General features: G+C 38.1%; 2 protein-coding genes and 1 pseudogene across 9 annotated transcripts in view; all 3 read left to right on the top strand.

The window, feature by feature from the left end:
* Window positions 1-3,640, top strand: part of SH2B2 (SH2B adaptor protein 2) — a 76,760-nt gene extending 73,120 nt beyond the window's left edge. For all 6 annotated transcript variants that reach the window (XM_087926821.1, XM_087926812.1, XM_087926800.1 and 3 more), the window contains 2 exons: window positions 227-398; window positions 3,120-3,640. In XM_087926821.1, coding sequence (XP_087782947.1) covers window positions 227-398; window positions 3,120-3,436 — 489 coding nt within the window. In that variant the 3' untranslated portion in view covers window positions 3,437-3,640. The remainder of the gene's footprint in view (window positions 1-226; window positions 399-3,119) is intronic.
* A 10,571-nt stretch (window positions 3,641-14,211) lies between these two features.
* PRKRIP1 (PRKR interacting protein 1) lies at window positions 14,212-24,658 on the top strand. 3 transcript variants are annotated; one of them, XR_015742190.1, is made up of 7 exons: window positions 14,250-14,434; window positions 14,947-15,025; window positions 19,646-19,746; window positions 20,345-20,430; window positions 20,646-20,798; window positions 22,232-22,299; window positions 24,003-24,658. XR_015742190.1 is itself a non-coding variant. In XM_026708723.2 (6 exons), exons 1-6 carry the CDS (start codon window positions 14,318-14,320, stop codon window positions 24,107-24,109), a joined length of 558 nt encoding a protein of 185 aa, XP_026564508.1. In that variant the 5' UTR covers window positions 14,212-14,317; the 3' UTR covers window positions 24,110-24,658. The 3 variants fall into 3 exon arrangements, 2 of the variants coding, with proteins under 2 accessions (XP_026564508.1, XP_087782861.1); XM_026708723.2 differs by lacking the exon at window positions 20,646-20,798 and having other exon boundaries at window positions 14,212-14,434; XM_087926735.1 differs by lacking the exons at window positions 14,250-14,434; window positions 20,646-20,798 and adding an exon at window positions 14,495-14,611.
* LOC148127507 (uncharacterized) lies at window positions 15,125-17,656 on the top strand (annotated as a pseudogene).
* Window positions 24,659-25,494: the final 836 nt, after the last annotated feature.

Below are 25,494 nucleotides of genomic sequence, written 5' to 3'. Positions count from 1 at the left end.
ATAAAGCTGGAAAGGTTGGGGAACTCTGGCCCAAATAGGTAGTCCAACTTTATAATTATTGTAGGAATAGGATTATAAAGGAAATGGTAAAGCAAAAAACAGATAAAACTGCTGCAAAGGTTATTTGGGGCATCCATTTCTGGTATTTCGTGTGTTCAAATAATTCTCAAATGCTTAAAACAGGGACTCTGGTAACTAGTCAATAAAAAATGACTTATCTTTTCAGCATCTGCGTTTGTCCTTAAATGAAAATGGTCAGTGCCATGTCCAACATCTTTGGTTCCAGAGTATTTTTGATATGCTGCGGCATTTTCATATGCATCCCATCCCACTGGAGTCAGGTGGTTCTGCTGACATAACCCTCCGCAACTATGTAATGGCCCAGAGTCCATTGCCGGGTAAGTTAAGTTCTCATATTTGCAGTTTTATCTTGTAACAGGACAAAACAAAGAATAAAACCATGCAGTACTTCTCAAATACTTGAGGCTTATTCATATTCTTCTACAAAAAAATAAAATCTTGTTCAGTGGATAGAAATGGAAGTTTTACTGAATGAAGAAATATTCCAAAGGGGTTACCCATTATTTGAAATTATTTCACAGCATGCATGCATACACACACCTATTAATATTCATCTTAGCAGTCACTTCCAGGGTAAAAAGCATTATGCAGAATTCATGGGGAAAAAGAAAAGCATTTGCAAAAAAGTTAATGCAGAACATAAGAGACAAAGAAATTAAACATATACCATTCACTCTTTATGCTTTTAGTCCTTGCAAACCATTGCTGCATCTTCCATACCCATTCAAGTAGTCCTCAACGTATGAGCACAGTTGGAATCAGAATCTTGGTTGCTAAATAATGCAGTTGTTAAGTAATCAAAAACCCAGACCTGCTTTTATGACCATTTTTACCATAATTATTAAGTGAATCACATGATTGTTAAGCAAATCAGACTTCCTCAATTGACACGTTGGAAAAGCAGCTGGGAATGTCACAAATCAGAGTCACATGGCAGCAGGAAGCTGCAAGTGATTGTAAATGTGAGCTGATTGCCAAACACCCTTATTGCAATTACATGCAACTTCGCTTGTCATTTTTCCATTGAAAAGAAAATAATAATGGCCTTCTTTCAATTATCAGGGACAGATGCAGTTTTCACATGCATGTTAAACAAGTCATATAATTACTTCGTAAGCAGACTACACCCATATTTTAGCATTTTTCTACTTAAGATCAATATATGTTGTGATAACTCTTGGTTGGTTAACTGTAACATACTCTCAGTGGAATTGCCTTTGGAGATAATTTGGAAACTGCAACTGATACAGAATGGGGCTCTCTGACTCCTGGTGAAACTACTCTTCCATTGCAGAATATGCTAATTTGAAGGTCACTGCATTGGTTGCTAGTTGTTTTCTAGGCCTGGTTCAAACTGCTGATTACCACCTATAAATACAGTGTAGTACCAGAGTATATTGGGACATGATGGCTTAGCAGTTAAAGACACTGAACTTCTCAGCTGGAAAGCTGACAGCCCAGGTTGGAGCACTGCGCAATGAAGTGAGCTCCATTCTTGCTCCAGCTTCTGCCCACCTAGCAATTCAAAAGCATGCAAACACAAGTAGATAAATAGGTTCCACTTTAGCGTATAGTCATGCCAGCCACATGACCACGGAAGGGCTTCGGACAATGCTGGCTCTCTTAGCTAAGAAATGGAGATGAGCACCACCCTCTAGAGCAGGGGTGTCCAACCTTGGCAACTTTAAGACTTGTGGACTTCAACTCCCAGAATTCCTCAGCCAGCTCTAGAGTCAGACATGACAACTGGACAGGGGAAACCTTTATTTTTATATCAAGCACCACTTTGCCAGGATCAAATGTGCCCATCTAGTTCGAACATCCAAGGGCCATTTGAGGCATATGAAGTACAGGCTGAATGGCCAGGCAGCAGGTATTCTTGGCAGCTTCTACATTTGACATCCTGTGGCAGCATCCTTCTTTGAATTTTGCATGGCTGTTGCAGCTTTACTATTCCAGTGTGCTTTCCCCCCAGTTCATTATGGGCACCTAAGCCTCATTTATTATGTGGTTGACTATATTCTTTATTGTGCTTTGTTGTTTTATTGTTGTCCAAAATTGTAAATGATTGGAATAATTATAAACCTGGTAAAGTTTTCTCCTGCCCAATTATGTCTGAATCTAGGGTGCAATGCTTAGCTCCATTTCCTAGGCAAGAAAGCCAGCGTTGTCCAAAGACACTTCTATGGTCATGTGGCTAACATGTCTGTATGCTAAGGCACACAGAACACTGTTACCTTCCCACTGAAGTGGTACCTATTTATCTACTTATATTTGTCAGATTTCTATCTGCTAGGTTGGCAGGAGTGGGGCAGGAACAGGAGTTCACCCTGCTCACCTTCCAGTCGACAGCCCAGCATCTTAATGCTAGGCCAACATATGCTCCTTATAAATATGGTATAAATTAATTCCATCCACTTTTAATAGGTCCTTTCTTCCCTCATTTTTCCAACTTTAGCCAATTTAAAAACTTAATTTTTGTTTTACTAAAAATAGTAGCAAAAGGGGTTGATAAGCCTTGAGAGATTTGCATACTACAATATATCAAACTGTTGAAACTCAAAACATAAAAGCAATTTATCCCAATTTTAATTATCTTGCCTAATTAATATTGCTTTGTACCTCATTGGTATCTAATCCTTCTTTTGTTTTTTATTGGCATCTGATTCAAATGCATTATTTCATTTATAGCTTTTAATATTACAATGAAATCCCACTGTGGATGGAAAGAAACAATAGTAACCATTGTTAATGCAGTATTCTTTATTTACTTGAAGCTTTGCTGGGGGTAAACCAGCAAGTAATTGTGTTCTTGCATAAAGAACGTTCGTGCATAAACAAATAAGTAAATAAGTAAATTCAAGGCGACATTAGAAAAGAAACCATAGTATTAAAACTAACAGAAACAAATGAAACAATTCATATGAGAATATAGCAGATTGTAAATGTTGGGAAAGTATATAGTAGTTGGAATATTCATAGAACAGATAAGCTTCTGTAGATTCAATAGCCAAATTTGTCTTTCTTCTTCCATTCAGAGCTCACGCAATCTTCAGCAGTAGCTTCCCAGCAGCCTGCTTGCAGAAATGACCTCCAGTCTCAACATTACTTTTCCAGCTTTGTTCCAGTCACTTTCCAGCCAGCATCTCCATCAGAGGGCACTACCTCTTCCTCTTCTTCTTCAGCCAGCCATTCACTTTACCATAGGATGGAAGGGACTCTGAATGCCCGAAGCCGAAGTAACAGCACAGAGCGGTTGTTTGATTCGGCTGCTGTTGGCACAGAAGATTACCATGAGAGTGAAGGTTCACGCAACAGAACCAGAGCAGTTGAAAACCAATACTCTTTCTACTGACTTTGCTGATTGAGTGGTTTTCAGTACATCCCTCTCATTTGGATCAGTAGTTCTGGAGAATTGAAAAGCTTGTTGAGGTCTTCATCTCCTTGTTGGCTACTTCTATATTGCATTTATTATTGCTTTTCTCCAGGCCTGTGAATATGTGTACAATACCTTCTTGCATTCTTTCATAATAAAAAGTAAAGATAGTCCAGAGTGAAACACAATCTTTCTCTTTTACTTCAACTTTTTGGGTCCAGGAGCACAATCCAGAATTATGGAGAAAAATCTGCATCTGCATGGGGTCAGGGTTATTTCACTTGTTTCTATTTTGGCTGCCTGAATTTGGATGAAATCAGAAAACTAGAACCAGGAATGGTGATTTAAAAAGTGAACTGAAGCTGGGCAATTGTAGCTAATTGTTGCTAAGACTTCATATTGCCCCATAATCAGCAATGTCAAGGTGTGTACTCTGAAGCCAATGCTGAAATGACTAGCAAGAGTGATTTTCTTGTATAAATCCTGTAAATTGTTTGCTCTGTTCATATTTTTTAACTGCAAACTCATCCCATGTTTTACATTTTTCCAAACAAAATGATAAGTGTTGGGAGTGCAGTTACACAGATTACATACATAAGAAGCTGCCTAATCTGCTGTAAGAACAGAGGTCCATCTAGGTCAAGTGCATATGAAAAGTAATACCTCTCCAAAAGTCAGCACCACTTATTACCTTTCAGTGTTGATGGACTACAGTTAATATCTGATTCCACTTCAGATAGTTTACTTTCTTATTTTGCATTACTGTACTTCACAAGACACGTTACAGTTCTTTTTCCACCAAACTAATTCCAATTGATATTGATTGGTAGAAAGAGGATCTGAAGGCTTCTGGTTCTACGATTGGTGCAAGTGTTATTTCTGGACAGATAACAATCTATTAGAGGATCACACAACAAAGCCACACGTTGCTTAAAGTTCTTTATAAGTTACTGTTTGTGATAACAATCTGGCATTTGCATTAAATATGATTTACAAGAATTGACCTTCGTTATAATCATATTGAAAATGGGCAGCTTCTCTTTTGTGGCATGTAACTTCCTTTTAATAACTTCTCTCCAATATCTTGTGAAAGAATTTAGTTGCATCTTAATTTGAGTAACTTTCATTATTATATTTTCACATAATTTGAAGAAAAATGCAAAATTAGGTAAGTGCATAATATTGCCTTTTAATTTTAATTTGGCATTATTCCTTCCTCAATGAAATGGCAATTGTTTCAATTAAAAAAGAATCCCTAAACTTCTTTTGAACTGGAAAAAAAATGAGTTTCCATGAAAAAGTTGAAATATACTCTTCAAAATAAGTAATGGCATGGAGCTCTGAAATTCTGTGAACCAAGAGCCATAGGAAAAAATCAATTTGATATTTTAGTTATCTTGGAAGCTTCTGATGTATTCCATCACTTAATCTAACAAAATGAAACTTGCTTGTAACAAAGAGATGGAAAAATGTAGATATTTTCCAATAAATTTATAGTTGGCTAGTTTACAGAATTTTCCTGATTGATTTACATGAAAATGATTACAGAATTTTATATTAAGATAATACTTCAATGTCAAAGTCACTAAAGTATTAGAAAAGAAAGTCGAAAGGCAAAATGTAACATGAAATAATTATTTTATAAAATGCATATAGACCAGAAAAATGTGCATCCACTTAAGTTGCAATGTATAAACCGTGCAACCATTTGAATTGCGAAGGAATACAAATTGGTGATGAGGAGGAAATCATTATGCTGCCCTGAGACTTGTGCTTAACAGTGAAATTCTATTCAAATCATAGTACTGTATTAGATTCAGAACACAATTAGTACAATGTTGAGTTTTGACTAAGCACTATATTCAACAGGGTATATTTTTTTGGATTGCAGACTAAGCCACTGTTAGTAGTTCACAAATTAAAAGATTCAAGAGAGACTGCCTAAGGCTGCTAGACCTAATTTCAAAGCTAGTACCTTTATGCCCTGAATGTTCAAAGTTGTCACTGGCAAACAGCTAGACAGAGAAGTTAGATATGCTCAGATACAAAATGTACGTTGCAAGTTTTTCATATCAATCTTATATTGTACACTCCCCATGAGCTTCAGTTGTAAGCAAGTTCCTGAAAATGGAGTTAAGTATTTGAAAAACTGAGATTTATTGTTAGAGCTAGCATTAAATCAGTGAGGGATGTTGGGAATTTTAATTCAATAACATCTGGAAGGCTATAGGTTCTGCAACTTTTGCCTAAAATAAACCAAATTTATTTTATTTTTGACACTACTGTATTTCTTAGCCTTTGCCTTCATAGGAAAATTTGGAAAAACGATTTGCTAAGAGCAGTTAGAATGCATAGACGGCTAAGTGTATGTCTGTTTTAAGAACACTGATAAAAACGATGCTTCTTGAGCAGTATCACAATACTGAAAAAATACTGTCATGATTTTAAGAGCAAAATCCATTTCCCCCCCCAAGTAAAACTATAAAAAACTCATACATGAAACATGATATATAACCCAAGGGAACTTTAAATGCAGAATTAATTTTCAGATTCTTTTTTAAATAAATATGTACTAAGGAATCAATGGTTACTTTTATAGTTACCATGATTTCATAATTCATGTCATTTGTGTAATTATCTCATGACACATGATGTTATTGAGGCTTGTACCAGTCACTTATGTTCTCCGTAATGAAGAATCATTTGGTGGTACTAACCAGGTAATAAAAAAGTTACGGATTTTATTTTTTTTCTGTGCCAATTGAAACAATGGGGGAAAAGTCCTCCAAAAGCTGCAAACAGAATGTTAATTTGTAAATACAATTTTTTTAAAACTGTGAAAAAGTTTTAACGTGCAGTAGAATAAATTTTATTTACAAACTTGTAAAGGATCTGGAAAAATATTGGTTCAGCTTTTTTCCTTTTGGGTTGGGAGTTGGAAATAAAGACTTTAATCACATGCATTAAAGATACAATTAAAAATACAAATGGACATTAAAGGACACACAATAATTTTAGGAACTAATTCAATAATAGTTGGTAAGAACAAGAAAGGCAATAGCAAGGATGCTTTCAAGATCTGAAGAATATGTTGAAAAATGGTTACTTGAAAAGTTGTGTTTTAAAGTTTTACTATTTTGAAAACTTATTTTTTAAATTAAAATATTTTAAAGGTCTAATAAGGTTTATTAAATTCTTTTGAATTGTGTAGTCAAGCGTTTTAACACTCATTCTCACACAGCCTGTCTAACGGCAATGATGAAAAGTGTGGTCCATAGTTCAGGCATAAGATAGATCAGTCAGACCCAAAGCCCTGTGAAGAACTATGTCAAGACTATTTGCTGCTTGAAACAGACCAAGATAATATCTGTGACTCATTAAACCATACAACTAGTCTAGTTTGAAAATTAGTCCTATATGTTAGTCTGAAAGAATGTATCGTGAATTGGGAATATTGAGTAAACCATTAGTTAACTTTGGGTAGGAAATTTGTGGGAACAAAATCATTACCTCAATCATTAGCATCTGATTCTTTAAACTGGATACAGGTAGTCCTCGACATCACAGCAATTTATCTAAGTGAGAAATTTATTAAATGAGTTTTGCCCCATTTTCTTGCCACATGTGTTAAGTGAATCACTCTAGTTTTGTTAAATTAGTAACACAATCATTAAGTGAATCTGGCTTCCTCATTGATTTTGCTTGCCAGAAGGTGACAAAAGATGATCACATGACCCTGGGACACTGTAACTGTCAGGCATCCAAATGTAAATCATGGGGATGCTGCAACGGTCATAAGTGTGCAAAATGGTCATTAAGTCCTTTTTTTCAATGCCATAGTAACTTCAAATGGTTACTAAATGAACTGTTGTATGAGGACATGGTCACTTGCAAATAATCAGATCTGTCCTTTGACTTTGCCATCATTTGCTCATAATTTTGCCTGGTGACTGCTTCCTGCCCCATTGAACTGGATGCTGAAATAAAGCATTAGTGGCATCAATATGAATCACAGTACAGTTAATAATTTACATGATGCTTTAAGAAGTATGAACTAAGCTGATTGCCTATCTGTCTTCTCACTAGGAAGTGTTCAATTTATGGTAAATGGTACCTCTAACTAAAAAAGACAATGTGGCTCTGGGCTTTCCCATCCCTCACCTGAAGTGGCTGCCTAATAGCCCGGCAAGTCTCCCCAAAATTGAAGAAAATACATGAATTTTTTAAAATAGACAGATACTGAATTGATGTTTGTGGGCAACCACCACAGAGAAAGAAAATGTTAATGTTTTGCAAAAGCAAACTCTAGTTCCTTCAAAAAGATAAGTAGTATTAGAAAATTTCATCTCAAAATCTGTTAGAAAACAAACACTGCCAAGCATTTCTTCGAGAATTTTTCATGTCTTGCTAACAATTTTGTGCTTTAGAACAGTGGGCACCAACCAAGAAAATTTTGGTGGTCCACAGAGAAACGTCACCCCCAAAACACAGCCCAAAGCAATCCAGGCTGTGCGGGAACACAAGGCTGTGTTCCCCCACATGGCCTGTGGGAACACAAGGGTTGTGTCGCATTGCAAACAACACGAGGTAGTGAGGGGAGGGGGGAAAGGGTGGAGGGGGGAAAGGGTGGAGGGGGGGCTCTTCCCCACACGCCTCACCTGGCCACCGAGCTGTTTCTTGCCACTTCTGCTTTTGGCTGCACACAAGCAAAGCAACAATGGTCTTTCTTTCTCTCCTCCAAACTCTGCCAGAAATGAGTCTTTGGGACCCTGCAAGGCATCCTGCTCCAAGAGGCTGTGCCGGCAAAGACTCATTTCTGGTGGAATTTGGGGGAGAGAAAGCAAGACTTCTGCTGCTTCTGCCGCTTTCCTTGCATGAAAAGTCCCTCTCTCTCCCCCTCACCCAAGAACGGAGGTGGAGATCCTGCAATCCTGGTATCCTGCAATCCCAAATAAATAATGACTGATTGGTAGGAAAACAGGGTGGGGAATTTTTCTGCAGACTTTTTGGGGGATTTTCCCAGGGCCTCTGGTCCGTGGGATTTAAAATTATGAGTTCGGTGGTCCCTGAGGTCCAAAAGGTTGGCGACTCCTGCTTTAGAAGATGGAAGTATAAGAACATCAGCTATCCTAGACTTAACATTAATTAGAAGAGAAAAATTGATTAAAGTAATAGGAATGGAAATACTAGAACACTGGGGAAAGATATTAAGTGATGTCAGAATTCATGATTTTAAGAGAAACCAAAGCTGAGTGCAGCTGAATATATATTCTAGGCTTCAAGAAAGCAGATTTTCAAAATATTTCATACCTTGGAGCATATGGTCGGAGAATCTAATAGGAAAAGGAGCTCAGAATTAGGCTGGAATTTCTAAAAAAAGGAAACACCAATAGTATAATCATAAACAGTTCCAATTAGAAGTGTTGGCACCTACTATTATCTCTGTCTTCTTTGAAAAGTGTTGGAAAACATATAAACAGCAGATGATTAGAGGAAAATAAAAATGCCCTATGTTGAACTGCAGTCCATACAAATACCTAGAGAAGTTCGAAAATCAATTAGTTTGCAATCATTGAAACAAATGTGGTGCTAACTGGATTTAAAAATAAACTGAAAAACAAGTCTTGATAAACTACATATTTTTTATTAGGTAATTTTTGTAGTAGATTGTGTAGTAGATTGTGAATACTCTTGACATCTTTAACAAAATGCTGTATTATAATAATGCAAATAGTGATCTAGTAGACGAGTATATACTGTATTTAGTTTAAAGATCATACTCAGAATTTTCATGAATACTATCTCATCAGACCATAACATAATACCAGGTAGGGTCTCCCAGAGCTCACCCATGGTCCTCCTGTATTGTTCAGTATTGCCTATTAATGAATTATATATGCAGATGGAGTAAATTGTAATCAAATTTGTAGATGAGGAAAATAGGGGAAACCAGTGATATGCAAGAGAACAGCAATTGCAATTTTGAATAAAATTGAATATATTTTCAGTTAAAGCTCAGAAATCAAATACACAAGTATAAATTGGGAACATTGATGGAACAACGTTATTTGTTAAAGACATCTGGAGTGATAGTTAATTCCAAATCAAATATGAATCAACAAATTGATGTGGTTACAGCAACAAAAAAGAAACTTTTAGATAAAGTTAGACAGAAAAATGGGTTAGAGGAATGCGAAAAAGAATGTCTTATTTTCTGGGTATATCCGTACTATTCTAGTTAATAGTGTAAATTGAGAAAGTATATTCCTAGAAACCTCTATTCACCATGAAATTGTACAGTGCTAAGAGCAAGGTTGATGAAGTAACCAGATATAACCAGAGATTATTTCACTGCATAAAATTTTGCTTTCAGAACTTTTGAAAGGCACTCATGTAAGCCTCTGATTATTTATTTATGGAAAAGCAGAAATGTGCTTTGAAATACAAATTCAGGTTCTTAGTAAGATAGATTTTATAGGTATAGTGAAAAATAACTGAAAGAAGACCATAAGGCCTCTCTGTCAAATGGATTTCCGGTATTAGTAAATTAAAGCCCTGGTTACTTGACTCTGAAATATCATTAATGCAGAAAGAATTAAATTAAATTAAGAATAAAAAACCAACATAGGTAGAAACATCTAAATTTATTATGTATTTAAATTAGATATTTATTATTTAAATATTCTAAATATAAAATATTTTAAAATTTACTCTTCACAAAAGCAAAAATATTGTTAGTCTTCTGAAAAAAATGATACATAAATGTAAAACATACACAATTCCCTAAACAGTGTGAATATATTCTCTCATAAAAATGTACAATACTTATAAATCTAAGCTAGTCATTGCTTAATTCAGAATGGTAATTATAGTATTAGGAAGGTAAAAAAGATTGTACAATTATCTGGGCACTATGGACACTTTCACAAGAACCCTTATTAAACTTTGTAATTTTGATCGAATTCTCTTGGAAGAGGGAATTTATTTTTGATCAATTTCTCTTGGAAATAATTAGAAATATTTAGAGTGGTATAACTTGTGCACATTCTACCCTCTACTCCACATGTTTTCATAAACAACAAAATAACTTATAAAACTGGAAAAAATAATTTCTCATTAACTAAATTAAGAGGGGAAAGTCTCTACGTTGTCAGTACTGAAACGGACATGGGACTTAAATTACTCTATTTAGCCTGTCTTTTATTTTCTATTATTGGAGGAGATGTCTATGGCAACAAAAAGTCATAAGGGGTCCAGTAGTTCCTTTTCTAATTTCCAAATTAAAAGCTTTCATGAGCTTGTTTTTAAATAAAAATTTGTTAATCAGAAAAGTTGCTACCAGACTCCTGATTTTTCTCTCATTTATTGCAAAGGGGTCATTTGCATTAAGAAATAGATTGCCTTATGCTGTGGTTTTTCTCCAGATCTAAATGGATCTAAAATAAAGGGACTGTTTTTAGAACATATATTCAATTAAATTAAAATAACTAACTACTGAATATTGTAGCACTGCACTAGTGCCATCTCATGGAGAAAAATGGGATTGTAAATTATGTAAATATGGAGATTCTGTTATTCAGATCACGGTTGTCCCAAAGGTGCTTTTTCAAGAGGCAACTGGACTTTCTGTTTTTTCTCTTGTTGAAAGGTGTCAAAATGCCTTTCTTTCGAGGATTTGATTTTCCCGCTGGGAGAGCTCCGGTGCAAGGATACAGACAACTGCTTGAAAACTGGATCTTTTTATTTTTTAGGAAGGCGGGGAACAGCGAGAAGTCTGTGTTCCTGGGCTAGCTAGCTTCTTATGGTAAGTCCCTGGTTTTTATTCCCTTTTCTCCCTTTGTAAGTTGATTTTGTGTGAATGTTTGCATTTGTGCTTAATGTTTAAAATCCTGTTCGAGTTTGTCTTTATTCCCGCCGGAGGGTAAACTCCGCAGGGTGCGGAAGGCAAACTCTGCGGGGTGGCCAGATTGTATTATTGGTTTTCTCTAATCTCTTTTAGCTTTAAGATAGTTTTTCATATTTGTTCTGTGGCAATCTTCTGTCTGTCCCTTTTGTAATTTATATTTTGTGTCTTTTGTCTGTTTGTTTTGCTTATTTGGTATGTCCTGTGTTTGTAAGGGTTTTCTAAATTATCTTTTTGTTTCCTTTTCTTATTTGTCTAGTTTTCTTAATTACTTAGGCTTTTTTCTATAGGGATTCTTTAATACCTTTTTTATTTGATTCCTTTTCCTATGTAAGTTTGTTTTTATGGCTGACCTGATGTTCCCCTTGGGCTTTTCCTGTTTTTGTGACACTACTGTCTTCGTGAAGTTCCCTTTCCACACTCTGAAGACATTTCGCTTCTCATCCAAGAAGCTTCAGCTCTGTAAATTATGTACTTTCAGTCCCTAATGCTTGTAATAAGACATAATGCAGCTGTTGTCTGTCTCCTTTTATAGTACAATAGAATCAATCCTGTTTTGAGCAAGATGGCAGGCAGCAAGATAGCAGGCAACCTGGGCAACTTTAAGATTGGATGAACTTTAACTTCCAGAATTCCTCAGCTACATAAGCCATGCAAGAAAAACAAGATCTAATTTGGTGTATAATAAGGGCTACAAAGGATTGCAGTAGAATCTGTTGCTCTTTCTCCCTACTGTAAGTTTACTTTACTTTACTTTACTGTCATTGCACCTTGTACAACGAAATCAAACACCATCTTTAGTGCACATCATGATCATGACCATGAAAATAAACACAAACACACATCCTTCACCCTTCACACATTGAACCGGAAACCCCCAACACCACACCAACACTGCACTATACAGCAGAATTCAAAAGAGCTACTGCCCTGGGATAGAAGCTGAAATCTAGCAAAAGTGTGGTTTTCAGAACTTCAGTTTATAGTTTGGCAAGAGGACCTTAAAAATAAAATAAAAAAGGATCAAGGACATCTCCCTTGGCATCTACCTCAGTGTACATTTTACCAGGCAAAGACATACCAAGACCAGATGAAAATGTGTGTAGGTCCTAAGAATTTCTATTTTGCATCTTTATTCCATCCCTTCAAGATGAGCCAGGCCAGGAAATAGACATCAGATATGCGCTTTACAGGGCATTTAGAACAGAACAGAACAGAATAGAATAAGGATAGGATAGGAATAGGAATAGGAATAGGAATAAGAATAGAATAGAATAGAATAGAATAGAATAGAATAGAATAGAATAGAATAGAATAGAATAGAATTTTTTATTGGCCAAGTGTGATTGGACACACAAGGAATTTGTCTTGGTGCATATGATCTCAGAAAAGAAAAGATACATTCATCAAGAGTCAAGAATACACTTAATAATAGTCATAGGGTACAATAAGCAATTAAATCATACTAGGAACAGTTAATAAAAATAGTTAGGATACAAGCAACAAGGTTATAGTCATATAGTCATAAGTGGGAGGAGATGGGTGAAAGGAACTATTGGGAGGATTAATAGTAACAGAACATAATAATAGAATCTGAAAGTCTTGACAAAAAATATCCTATACAAAAGTGGGGCAGCCTTATCTTTTTCATTCATTCTCTCCTTCAAGGCTAAACTGATGTTAATTTAACCACTCTTGCAGTCTGCAAATTGTCTATGACAAATGATGTCACAGATTTGAGGATTTGACAATAATTCCTGTTTTAACAAAAATAAATCCTGTTTTAACAAAACAGGAAAGGATTTGTTGGTGGAACTGGCCCCGATTTCAACGAAGATCATTCAAGTAACAGATTCCAATGATTCTTTCCCATCCCAGATCAATTTATTCTAGAAATGCCCAGAATAAACTAGTTTCCTTGTAGATAAGACAGGTGCCTACTGGGTATTTATTAAACAAATTCCTGTTATTCCCACACTTGTATACAAAATAAATACATAAACAGGGACAAATATGCTCAACCCAAATATCTGACAAATTGAATGAAACCTCTTTCTGAACGCTTGTTCAAATGCTTATTATTTTGGAAACTGTGGAGCAAGCACTCTAAAATAGCTTTAAAAAAAATCCTCTGTGGCAAAGTTTGCATCTTACACAATTATAAGTGAAGGCTCTCCACTCTGAATTCTCTAGGATTTGGTTTTGTTTGTTCTGCAGAAAACTCAACTTATTACAGACTAAAATGAAATCATACAGTGCACATATTTGCCAACTGCAGTTCACCACAATCAAAGCATTGGCACAGGAACTCACTCGAGAGATTTAAACTTTAAATGCTAAATCTTTTCCGCCCGTTTTCCTAAATCAACGGGGTATTCTGCTGCCTTTGTGGTAGGCAGCTACAGACGTTATGTTAACATAATGATTCTCCTTATATCTGAAAACCACCGGATCCTGTCATTCAAAGCTCCTATCAAGTGAACAAATTCAGTAAGTAAATAAACGAATAAAATGTACATTAGACGCGCGATAAATATAACTTAATTCTACGTGGACAAGTGTGTTTACTGATCAGGGAAATGTTTAGAAGCTACTTGGATTATCCCAAAATGCAATTATTAGCGTTGTCGATAAATAAGATAAGATGCCTATAACAGAATTACGAAAAACCCCAAACAGCCGCGAGGAATCCTGGGAAACCCATTCGGACAGGCCCGCTTTCCATTCACCTCAGGAGAGATGCGCCTCCTCAGGTTTCCCGCCCTCATTAATATGAAAGAAATTAATGGCTCGTTCTTCCTATTAAAGGAAGCGTAGTAGGGGGAAGAGGCGGGAACATCGCTATCCCTGCCTTCTTCCGCCTCCACAAACCGAGTCGGTGTGACCGTCGCCCTCCGTGACGTCATCGGTCGGGGCCGCGGCCTTTTGCACAAGGGGGTGGGAAACTTGAGAGTAGGATGGCGGCGGGGCCGACGCGGCCCCCTCGGCCCCGGAAGGAACCGCAGCCGCTGGTCATTCCCCGGAGTGCCGCAGAGGAGCAGCGCCTCAAGCTAGAGAGGCTAATGAGGAATCCGGTAAGGGGGCGGGGTGTGTTGGTGGGCGTGGCTACTTGTCCTTTGGCTCTCCTCAGCCTTTCGGAGGTTGAGTAATGAGACCTGGCTGCTTTAATGAGAGCACTTGGTTCTTGGTTACAATCATCGCAGAGGGCTGAAGAGGGAGATTTGTCCCCGTCATCCCGTTTTTTTCCTCAAGTTTGTGGCTTGGCTTCAGATACTTCTATTACGTCCCTGAGTAGAAGAGTTAAACGCTTCCCCTTCCTCAGTATGAAGATTTAGTGTCATAAGTCCTGCCCGTTTCGCTGCTGGTTGGTGGAATATAGAATTGGATCTATCAAGGCAGCCTGACATTTATGCATTCAGTATTATGATAGTTTGGATTTGCAATGTGTAATCAAGTATGGAATACCTTACATAGGTTAAAACCAGTCGTGATTTCTCTCCACAGTTGGAATCTGTATGCAATTTAATAGCCTTAAATAATGACTCCCTTCGGATATATCAAGCGTGTTGCTTATTTTTCACTGCAGGATAAAACAGTTCCAATTCCTGAAAAGCTGAATGAATGGGCACCCCGCCCACCTCCAGAATTTGTCAGAGATGTTATGGGTAAGTTGTGAGGGTTTTTTTTAGGTGGTTTCTTGGTTTTGTTCATTAAGGAGGAAAAACAGACAGGAGTTTTGAAGAGTAAAATTGATGGGTGTCAAGGAAAAGTTTGAAACTTTTTTCAGAGGCAGTTTTTGGTCCCACTTTGCACTTTGTTATTAGCCTTAACAAACTCATAAAATTTCTCTGATCCATGGATGTTATTGTATACTTGCAACTCTGAACCCCCTGATTCTTAATGTTTCAATTTTATAACTGTATATGGAGAGATTTTGAAGAATGATTTATATCTCTGTTTGTTGTGAGATATTGCAGAGAAAATCTGAGATTTTGGTGGCCATGGATGTGAATTTATAGTATGATTTTAACAAGGTGCTGCTTTCTCAAAATCTTGCCCTTTACTTAAAAGCAAAGGAGGTAGTAAAGTAACTCTTACGGCATAGATGATGAGAAATGCCTGCACTATGCACAACCAAAGATATTTGCTGAATAAGATGACTGGGGCTTTGCTTTGCATGATTTACTTCAATGCTTCATGTAATTGATCTTCATAACGATTTAGAATAAGTTGTACAAAATAATTTATAAAATGTGTGAATTTACATTATTTCATGCACCGTCCTCTACTTGTGACAAAATTTAAAACTTTTTCTATTGGTCCTAGGGAATATTAATAGCCTTTGTCAATTCAAAGAGTGTTATTATAACAAACCAAGGAACATAACTGACATTTGCCCTTTCTAGCTTTGAGGAGGGCGCTGAGAGCAAATGCTATAAGTGCCTGTAAAGCTCACCTTGCCCCCAACAATCTGTCAGTGGAAGTAGTTTTTTTTATTTTTTTCCTCTTTTTAAAGAAGAGTGTTGGGGATGGGGGATGGAATGGTTCTCAGGGAAGGCAGAGGAGGGCGTCCTATTTCAGTGGTGTCGGGTAACAGGAGATATGGGAGACAAGGGAGAGGGCAGGCACAGAGAACACGACCTTGGTGTTTAGTATCGATCTCATGTTATGCCCCATTGCACTCACCTCATTTTCTTGGTCAGCAGATCTATGGTGGCCCTGGTCTTAAACTGCTGCTTTTAAATGTGAGATCGCCTTGCAATAAGGCTAGCCTTATTGCCGATTTGATCCTCGAAGAGAAGGCTGATCTGGCTTGCATAACTGAGACCTGGCTGGGCCCAAAGGGAGGCATTCCTCTTGTAGAAATGTGCCCAATGGGTTATCAAGCATGGCACCAGTCTAGACCTCAGGGCCAGGGAGGAGGTGTGGCTGTTGTCATCAGAGAATCTCTAGTAACCTCCCAGAGGAGGCAACTAGACCCTTTTTCTTAGGTTGGGCTCAAGGGATCAGGTGGGATTGCTACTGCTATTCCAGCCTCCCTGCTGCATGGCAGCTTCCCTACCTGGGCTCCTGAACCTCACCTCAGGGCTGGTGGTGGAATTCCCCAGGATGATAGTTCTGGGGGATTTCAACCTGCCTTCTCTGGGATCGGGGTCGGAGGTAGCCAGAGATTTCATGGAGACCATGATTTCCATGGGCCTGTCCCAGATTATCCAGAGCCTGACTAGTAATAATGGTCACATTCCCGATTTGTTGTTCTTGTCGGAGCAGTGTCTACGTGACCTAGAATTGGTAGACCTGTCCTTGGTCCCCTTGTCATGGTCAGATCTGGTGGCAATGAGTCTCTCAAAAGCTGCATCCCCCTCAGCAAGGCAGGACCTAGTAGATTGGTCTTCCCCATCCACTAATGGACCCAGATGAGTTCCAGAAGGAGCTGAGGGTTATAACTGCAGATCTATTATGCAATTCAGCTGAGCTCTTAGTCACTGTATGGAATAGGAAGGTGACTAAGGCTCTGAATAGGATTGCACCCTTGCGACCTCTCCTCACCTGTCGACCTCTCTGTGCCCCGTGGTATACAGAGGAACTGAGAGGGATGAACCGTCTGAGGAGACGTCTAGAGCGCTGCTGGCGGAAGACAAGAGATGAACTCGATCGAATACGGATAAGAGCTGCTACTAAGGCCCACCTTGTGGGTGATTTGTGCGGTGAAGTGTAGATACTTCTCCACACTAATTGCGTCTGCAGATAATCACCCAGCAACACTGTTTAAGGTGAGCCATCTCCTCCTAGGCGTGCTGAGGAATTTGCAGATTTTCTGGAAGACAAAATCACTCGACTTTGTTCCCAGTTAGATGCCAGCATGGTTGCTGATCCGATGGAAGCTCCTGAGGCAGGTTCTTACCCTGTTATCTGGGAACGGTTTGACCCTGTTGCTCCTGAGGAAGTTGACAGGATCCTAGGGAGTATGCACGCGAGCACCTGTATTTTAGACCCATGTCCCTCCTGGCTTGTGAAAGCTTCCCAGGAGGTCACAGGCAGGTGGATTCTGGAGGTGATTAATGCTTCTCTACAGGAAGGGACAGTGCCCCAACACTTTAAGGAGGCTGTGGTCCGTCCTCTTCTTAAGCCATCACTGGACTCCACCCAGTTGGGTAATGTCCAACCTGTCTTCAATCTTCCTTTTTTGGAGAAGGTTGTTGAGAAGGTGGTCGCACAGCAGCTCCAGAGATTTCTGGATGAAACGGATTATCTTGACCCTTACCAGTCGGGATTTGGGACAGAAACGGCATTGGTCCCACCCAGAAATGGCATTGGGGGTAGTGCACCCATCCTTATTCTACTTGACCTCTCGGCAGCTTTTGATACCATTGACCATGGGATTCTCCTGGGGCGGCTTCAGGGGATGGGAATGGGAGGTCTTGTGTGGTCTTGGTTCACTTCCTTCCATTGCGGCCTCTCTCAGTCAGTGTTGATAGGAGGGAAGAGATCCAACCCACACCCACTGCTTTATGGGGTTCCACAGGGCTTGGTACTCTCTCCACTCTTATTCAACATTTATATGAAACCGCTGGGTGAGATCATCTGTCACTATGGACTGAGGTATCACCAATATGCTGATGATACTCAGCTGTATGTCTCGGCCCGTGGTGAGTTAAGTGTTGCTGTGTCCTCCCTCTCGCAGTGCCTGGAGGCTACTTAGGGGTTGGATGGGGAGCAATGGGTTGAAACTAACCCTTGCAAGACCAAATGGGTTTGGGGTTCATTGGTTCAGGGACAATTACCACCTTTAGTCTTGGATGGGGTGGCACTACCCCAAACAGACCCTGTGCATAACCTAGGGGTTTTCCTGGACTCACGACTCCTGTTCGAAGAGCAGGTGGCGGTCGTGGCCAGGAGGGTCTTTGTGTAACTGCAGGTTGTGTACCACTTATGCCCTTTCCTAGATCAGCAGTCCCTACTCACAATTACTGATGCCCTGGTCACGTCACGTCTTGATTATTGCAACGCGCTGTACATGGGGCTGCCCTTGAAGAGCATCCAGAAGCTCCAGTTGGTGCAAAATGCAGCAGCCCGCCATGGTTTTATGCAGACCCCGGTGTGCATGTGTCACCTCTCCTGCAGGAGCTGCATTGGTTGCCAATTTGCTTCTGGGTGCAATTCAGGGTGCTAGTTATCACCTTTAAAGCCCTTCATGGCTTGGGTCCGGGTTATCTAAGGAAACATCTCTTGTCAATCACATCCACCCAACCCACTAGAGTGAGGAGGCAGGGAATGTTGCAAGTCCCACCCCTGAGGGAGATTCACCTGGTGGGACCCAGAAGAAGGGCCTTCTCCGGGGTGGCTCCGTCTCTCTGTAACATCATTCCCCCACTCTAGCTCTCTTCCGAAAGGCACTGAAGACCTGGTTTTGCCAGCGGGCCTGGGGAACCCAGAGAGGAATGGAGCCCATTAGGTGGCTAGTGTGATCTGCTGTCGTCGGGGTGGGGGATGGGAGTTGGTTTTTTATTTTCTCCCATATTTTGTTCTATTGTACTTTACTAATGTATTTGATTTTTTTTGTTAGTTTTTGTTTTTATTTTTTGATTTAAATATGATTTTACATTGTGTAAGCCGCCTCGAGTAGCCATGGGCGAATAGGCAGCAATATAAATAAAATAAATAAATAAATAAATATCCGCAGAAGTTCATACTTGAGCTAGTATTAACAAAATGAAAAATAACTCTCATATTTGCATTGTATTTAATTTTTCATAAAATAGCATATGCTTCATAGATGATCTTGTGTAAAGATTATGTTCACATGACTGCTTTATTTAGTCTCTCAGTAATTTCAGAATCATAAAATGTAAATTGCCAAGGGGATTACTGTGGGTAAGAATGAACATGGGAACATTTTCCATTGGGTGGTGGGGCCTAGTAAGAGTGATTATACAAGTGAGCCTAGCCAGGATTTTATTTTATTTTCCTCCTGAATTTTGAGCTTTTTCATAGTTTTGATGATACTTTGTCTGTTATATTGGGGTTACATTGAAATTTTAATGTATTTCTTATGTCAAAATGGTGTTAAGCCACTGGTTCTTGGCAGATTTGGGGTAAGCTATATGGATTGAAATAGTTTTGACTATTTCATATCCAATTTGTTTCTTCTAAATGGTAATAACTTTCCAAAGATTTAAAGAGACTTTACTCAACTGAACTATTTGGGACCCTTAAACTGTTGGAGATTGAGATGGAATATTTTGCTTCAGCCATATATGTTTTTGCTTTTGCTTTTTTGACAGGTTCAAGTGCTGGCGCTGGAAGTGGGGAATTTCATGTCTATCGACATCTTCGGCGCCGAGAATATCAGAGGCAAGATTTTATGGATGCTATGGCTGAGAAGGTAAAATGACTTTCCCTCAAAAGCTTTGATGATATTGATTACCTCGAGAATCCTTGCTGTTCTGTAAACTACAAAGAGGTCTACTTTCTCCCCTCTCTCCCCTTCCCTCTTTGATCCTCTCCAAGAACAAAGTATTAAATACTCATGCAGGTATTTGTATGTTTTCTCTCTCTCTCTTTCGTTTTCATTTGTTTGCTCTTTTCTTCCCATCAGAAAACTTTACTGATATTTTTTTCCTCTTTAGCCTATTTTTCCTTCCTTTCAAAATGTATTAAACATATATTTACAAGCTAATCGTTTCCTAGGTACTAATCTTCTGAGTGTGCAGAAAAATACAGTTCCTTATTTTTGGATGACCATGTTGTTATATAACACATGCGGCCTTCTATTCCCAATACATCCAGCTATGTGTTTGGGAAGTCCAGAACCAGGACATGAATCAATAACATTCATATATTCAAAGATACAACTTTACACAAATCCACTTAGCATTATAAGACAGCTTTTTTGAAATGTGCATTTTTGATAAATTGTATCAATACACTTTGATTGAAGTGTTTACAATTTCAGATTTAATTTATTGCATCTATTCTTTTAGCAAAAATTAGATGAAGAATATCAGAAGAAGCTTGAAAAGAATAAGATAGTTGCAGAAGAACAAACAGCCAAACGTAGAAAGAAGCGGTAAGATCAAGCTGTTCTTGGTTGCTGAAATAGAAACTCTAAAGAGCTTCTGTTTTAGCTATAGCAGAATTATCTTTTTATTCCAATTTAATTTTCTCATTTAATAAATTTAATAACTAAATTTGATCTCGTGCGCTATCTCATTAGTTTCTGCATTGGCCTAATTTGAGGGAGATGCCTTATATCATGCTTGTCTTTTCTTTATTTTTGACCAGGATTATGCGTTTCTTAAGTTCCAAATTAAACTTAGCTCATCTCCTTCACTTAAAATTAGTAATGAAAATGAAGATATTAGCAAAAAAAAAACCATGAGGATGTAAGAACAAAAAGATGTGATGAAAAATACTGTTTTTAAAACTGAGGAAAAGGTAAAATACTATATATGGGTATTAGTATGACTAATTTGAATTGTATGTTATTTCAAAACAATTATGTTAAAACAAAATGAAACTAAGAAGGGTATGCTAAGATGAGAGAAATTACTGTTATTGCTGAGAATTTCTGTGATAACTCAGTATTGCTTAGAATCATGTTTTTGTTTTAAACAGTACCTATTTGGGCAACTGATATGCTGTTTAAGCAATGGCAGAAAGATACATCGTAGTTTTAAGGGGAAAAAGCAAGAATTAAATATAAAGTGCTCTAAGATGCAAAGGAACAAGAAGGATTGGGACTGACTGATTCAAAACTGTATTTTGCAACCTTCTCTTCCTCCTGGTTTGGATGAAGGAGTGGATGATGCAGAGGAAAAAAGAGAATTCTGAGAAAAAGAAAGGCATGGCTGGAAGTTTTGATGGCATGGATTTTTATGATACAATAAAGTTAAGTTTAATGTAGCTTTTTTAAAAAATAGAAGTGCTCTCGAGTCTAGCGTGTGGCTTGGCATTTTGAGGGGTAGCGCTCTATCTGTCACAAGCTATGAATTAAAAGGTTCCACCATCGAGGTATGTGTCCTGACTGCTTTGTCCCTGCATGTGCTAGTCAACAATAACTGAGAAGTGCCTTGTTGAGAATATGGCATAGATATAAATCCAAATTCTGCCCGAAAATGTCTAAGAAAGAAAAGTGAGATTGTTAACCTAGTGAGAGTTATTATAAGAGCAAGCTAAAAATAAGACGAAATCAAGAGATCAATTGACTACAGAGGGATTTATTTTTCAATGGTTTTATATGCGGTTAAAGAGAAAGATTTAAGGTAGATAACAAGACGTTTGTAATTGAACAGCACAAGACAGAATTTGAATTTGAACTAGATGTACAGATGATCATGAAATTGAAATGGAAGAAGTGAAAGTGTCTGATGAAATGAGCTAAGAACTTTGGATAGAGTATACTGATGGAACAATGAAAACATGTGGCTGAAAGGACTGAAATTTACATTATGCTATCATTTAAAAGAGATGATACAAATTCTGTGATGCAATTCATATATTAAACTGTAGGTGACCACTGGTCTTTGCAAGCTGTTGAAAAAAATTCCCTAAGTGCAGATTATTTATAGCCCAGTATTCACAGTTCAGCATCTTGTAAAGAATAAGATGAATAAGATAAACCTAATATTTTTTGATTTTGGGGCAATGGGTGGAGAAGGCTTCTCTAATTACTAAAGAGTAAAAGAGATGGAAGAGAAAACATTTAACAGCTATTTTCATCTATTTTATTAAATATGAATTTGTTTGCAACATTAAAGGTTGTTATTTGAACTTTACATCTTTACAAAGATTAGAGTTAAAAACTGCAGAGTTTGAAAAGAGGAGTTATTCATTTAATCTATTTAATTTCTCTTTTGTTTTCTTTGCAGTCAGAAATTGAAAGAAAAGAAATTGCTGGCAAAGAAAAATAAAGTTGAGCAAAAGAATGAACATGCAGGTAACTTAACTGTTGTAAACTTGAGGTTAGCCTAGAAGAAAGTTTATTTTCTCAATCCCAGAAATCCCATTTCTGTCCAATTCAGTAGAAATTGTATGATTGCAGGAACAACATGTGCCACATATATTACTGTGGGTGTCTTTCAAAGGGGCCTTCAGCTAAGAGACCTGTTCAGATAATCCTCAACTTATGGCTGTAATGGAGCCTACCCAATATAGTTGCAAGTGGTGACAGTCATTAAGCAAGATCGCCTCACTTAATACTCCACTCATTGGTCTCCCTGATGTGGTTGTTAAACAGAGCAGGATGAGGGAGGCTGGGAGGCATAGCACAGGCCTGCCAGGACTGCATGTCCTGGGCCTCCCAATGCCTCCTGCACTTCCTGACACATCCCATGATCCATTTCCTGCCCTTCAGGGTCCCCACAGCCCTTGAACTCGTTCCCCCACTGGATCCCTGCAGGCCTTGGGCCTGCTTCTCACTCCCATTGGGCCCCAAACCTTCCTCCTTGCTTACCTTTTGTAGATCTCCAGATCTCAGGAGATTGGGTTAAGGAAAGGAGGGCAGGCCTTTATGTTGTTGAGCCACATGGTGCAATCCTGGAGGCAGCTGCCATTTTCCAAGAGGCTGCATTGAATTGTGCCTATTCAGAAAATGAGGCCACTTCTGGCGTTGAACCCCATGGCCGAGCAACAAAACTGCCTGCTTTGCTTTGGTAATGTAAGCTCTTGGCATTCCACATTGCCAGAATGCAGCAGAGCTCATGTTAGTGAAGCAAAGCAAGGGATTCTATTGCTGGGCTGCATGGTGCATCTCCATTTTCCGAATGGCCACAATTTAATGTAACCTCTCAGAAAATGGTAGCTGCTTCCTTTTCTCCCAATGAGGGAAAGAAGGCAAAGCGATCATGGAAGTATAGTTCCATTAAGGTTGTAAGAAGTGCAGTTCACTTTTGTATTGTAATAAGCAATTTGAAACAGTGGAAGAAAAAGATTTTCTATAATATGAAAAATAAAAACTCCTCACAAGAACACCATACATGATGTCATCCAGTGGTAGAGCTGGAGAGATAGAGTCCTCTCCCTCTGTGGATACAGCAAGGGGGAAAAGAAGAATTCTTTACTAATTAATTCTTCCCTAACCTGATGCCCTTGGGAGAGATGGGACTAACTTCCAGAAGTCCAGCTGCCAGGCAGGGAGAGGGAGATTGACTACATCCAAGCCTGCCAACTTGAGGAAGAAAGACTAATCCAATTTGGGGAAGACTGGGGACTAGATCTAAAAAGTCTGCAAAGGTTTCCAGTATTTTTACATTATTAAATTTCTACCCTTCCCATCTCAGGTAATTCTGGATGGTTTACAGCAACATAATAAAACCATGTAAACAAGTGAATAAAAACACAGATTAAAATAGAGTTAAGAACAAGTTAAAACCTACAAGTAAAAATCAAAATTAAAAAATTCAGAAGGCTAAATGGTTAACGAGGTAGTGGAAGTGCTCTCAAGCCACTGCCATCCCCAGGGTGGCATCATAATCTTAGCCTGCCATGCTAACTAACATAAAGAGAATAGCCCTTTCTTCTTTCAGATGCAGTCTGCTTCTGAATGTAAAATTCTGCTTGATTCTGATAATGAATGCTAGTATATTAAACTTTCATTACTTTAACCAGACCTTTTCTTCTTCTTATGCTTGTGTTTTGCAGCTGCGGATTCTGATCATTCCCCCAAACAGCAGACCAGTGAAGAAGAGACTTCCGAGGAAGAAGAGAAAGATGATGTGAAGGAAACTAGCTTTGTGATGAAGAGATGATGATCTTGCTACTCTACTGTAGTTAATAGCCAGCTAGCATTGAGCTAAAACCGAATTGAACAAGAAAGTTTTTCTGCTCTTTTGGACCTCCTTGTGGCATTGTTGATATGGCCATAATAGTCCCATGGAATATCATTGCTGGATCCAAATCAAATGAAAGTTGATTTCAAACTTTCTTGTATAACTGCTATGCAGGGTTTCAGGGAAAAGCGTCAGCATCATGTAACTCTAGTTCCTCTGCTATTGCTCCAAAGTAACATTTCTTTTATCAGCTTATGTCTGTAAGCAGATCTCCTGAGACTTAAATATACAAAATAGAGTTATGTGGCTGAAAAATGGACTTGACTTTGAGGCAGGAAATAATTTCTATTTCCTGGAGGAAAAAAATTTAATTTCTTGAGGAGTCTCTATTAAATCAGCCTTTATTCCTTGCATTTCTGCTGCAAGATAAGATTTTCCAACAACCAAGAAGATCTGTTGTTTCACTTCAGAAGTATGGTGTTCATTTTTATTATAAACATTTCTGAATAAAAAAAAGAGGACATCCAAGTGTTTGTTTTTCTGCCTCTGAAGGATACACGCTGCATTTTATATGGACTTTCATCCATGAATTTACCTGCCAAAAACATGTAGCCATTTAAGATAAATAAATCTTCCATATTCACTGCACTATACATTTGAGCAGTTAGGAAATAACAGTTCTTGAGTTTCCAGCTTTATCTGGCTGATCAGTGTGTGAAAAAAGATACTCAAAACATTTCATTCTCAGTTTTTAATTTTGGTATAATCTTTAAGTGGGTCTTCCGTCTTGAAATACAGTTGCAGCATTCCTAGAGTGGTAAATCAACTGTTTATATACATGGACTGTCAAAATAAAAAATGGTAAAAAACATAATTTCACCTAACGTGTGAATTTTGCAGCTGAGGCCCATGCAAAAATAGAAGCTTCTCTCCTATTTTACTTGATTCATCTACAAAATCATAATCTAAAGTTATACAGATAAAACATTCTAATAAAGATTTTAACTTTGCAACAGAGCACATCCTAGTGTAACTGATTCATGTCTGATGAAATTGTTTTGTGACTCATAGATGTGTGTTGATATAGAAACTGATCAGGAAGTTATTCCTTTCTGCACTATGGAGAAATCAAATGCTTTTCTGCAGCCTTAATAGGCCAACTACCTAAGTTGAATGTTGAGTATAGTTTATATGTAAATAAATATGTTCAAGCCAGAACTGGGTTCCTTTGAGACAGAATTAGCTATGAACCTTTAGAGACATGTTCTTTGAAAAAGCAAAATAAATGGCGTTACTTGCGAACAGACATCTTTGGAGACCAGTTCATGCCAATTTTTAAATAGTTGTGCCAAGCTCCCAAAAAA

Source organism: Pseudonaja textilis, chromosome 1 (assembly GCF_049901715.1).
Source record: "Pseudonaja textilis isolate UNSWEBS1 chromosome 1, rPseTex1.2, whole genome shotgun sequence".
NCBI lineage: Eukaryota > Metazoa > Chordata > Lepidosauria > Squamata > Elapidae > Pseudonaja > Pseudonaja textilis.
Note: the sequence above shows the minus strand (reverse complement) of the source record. Positions and strands in the feature narration are given on the sequence as shown.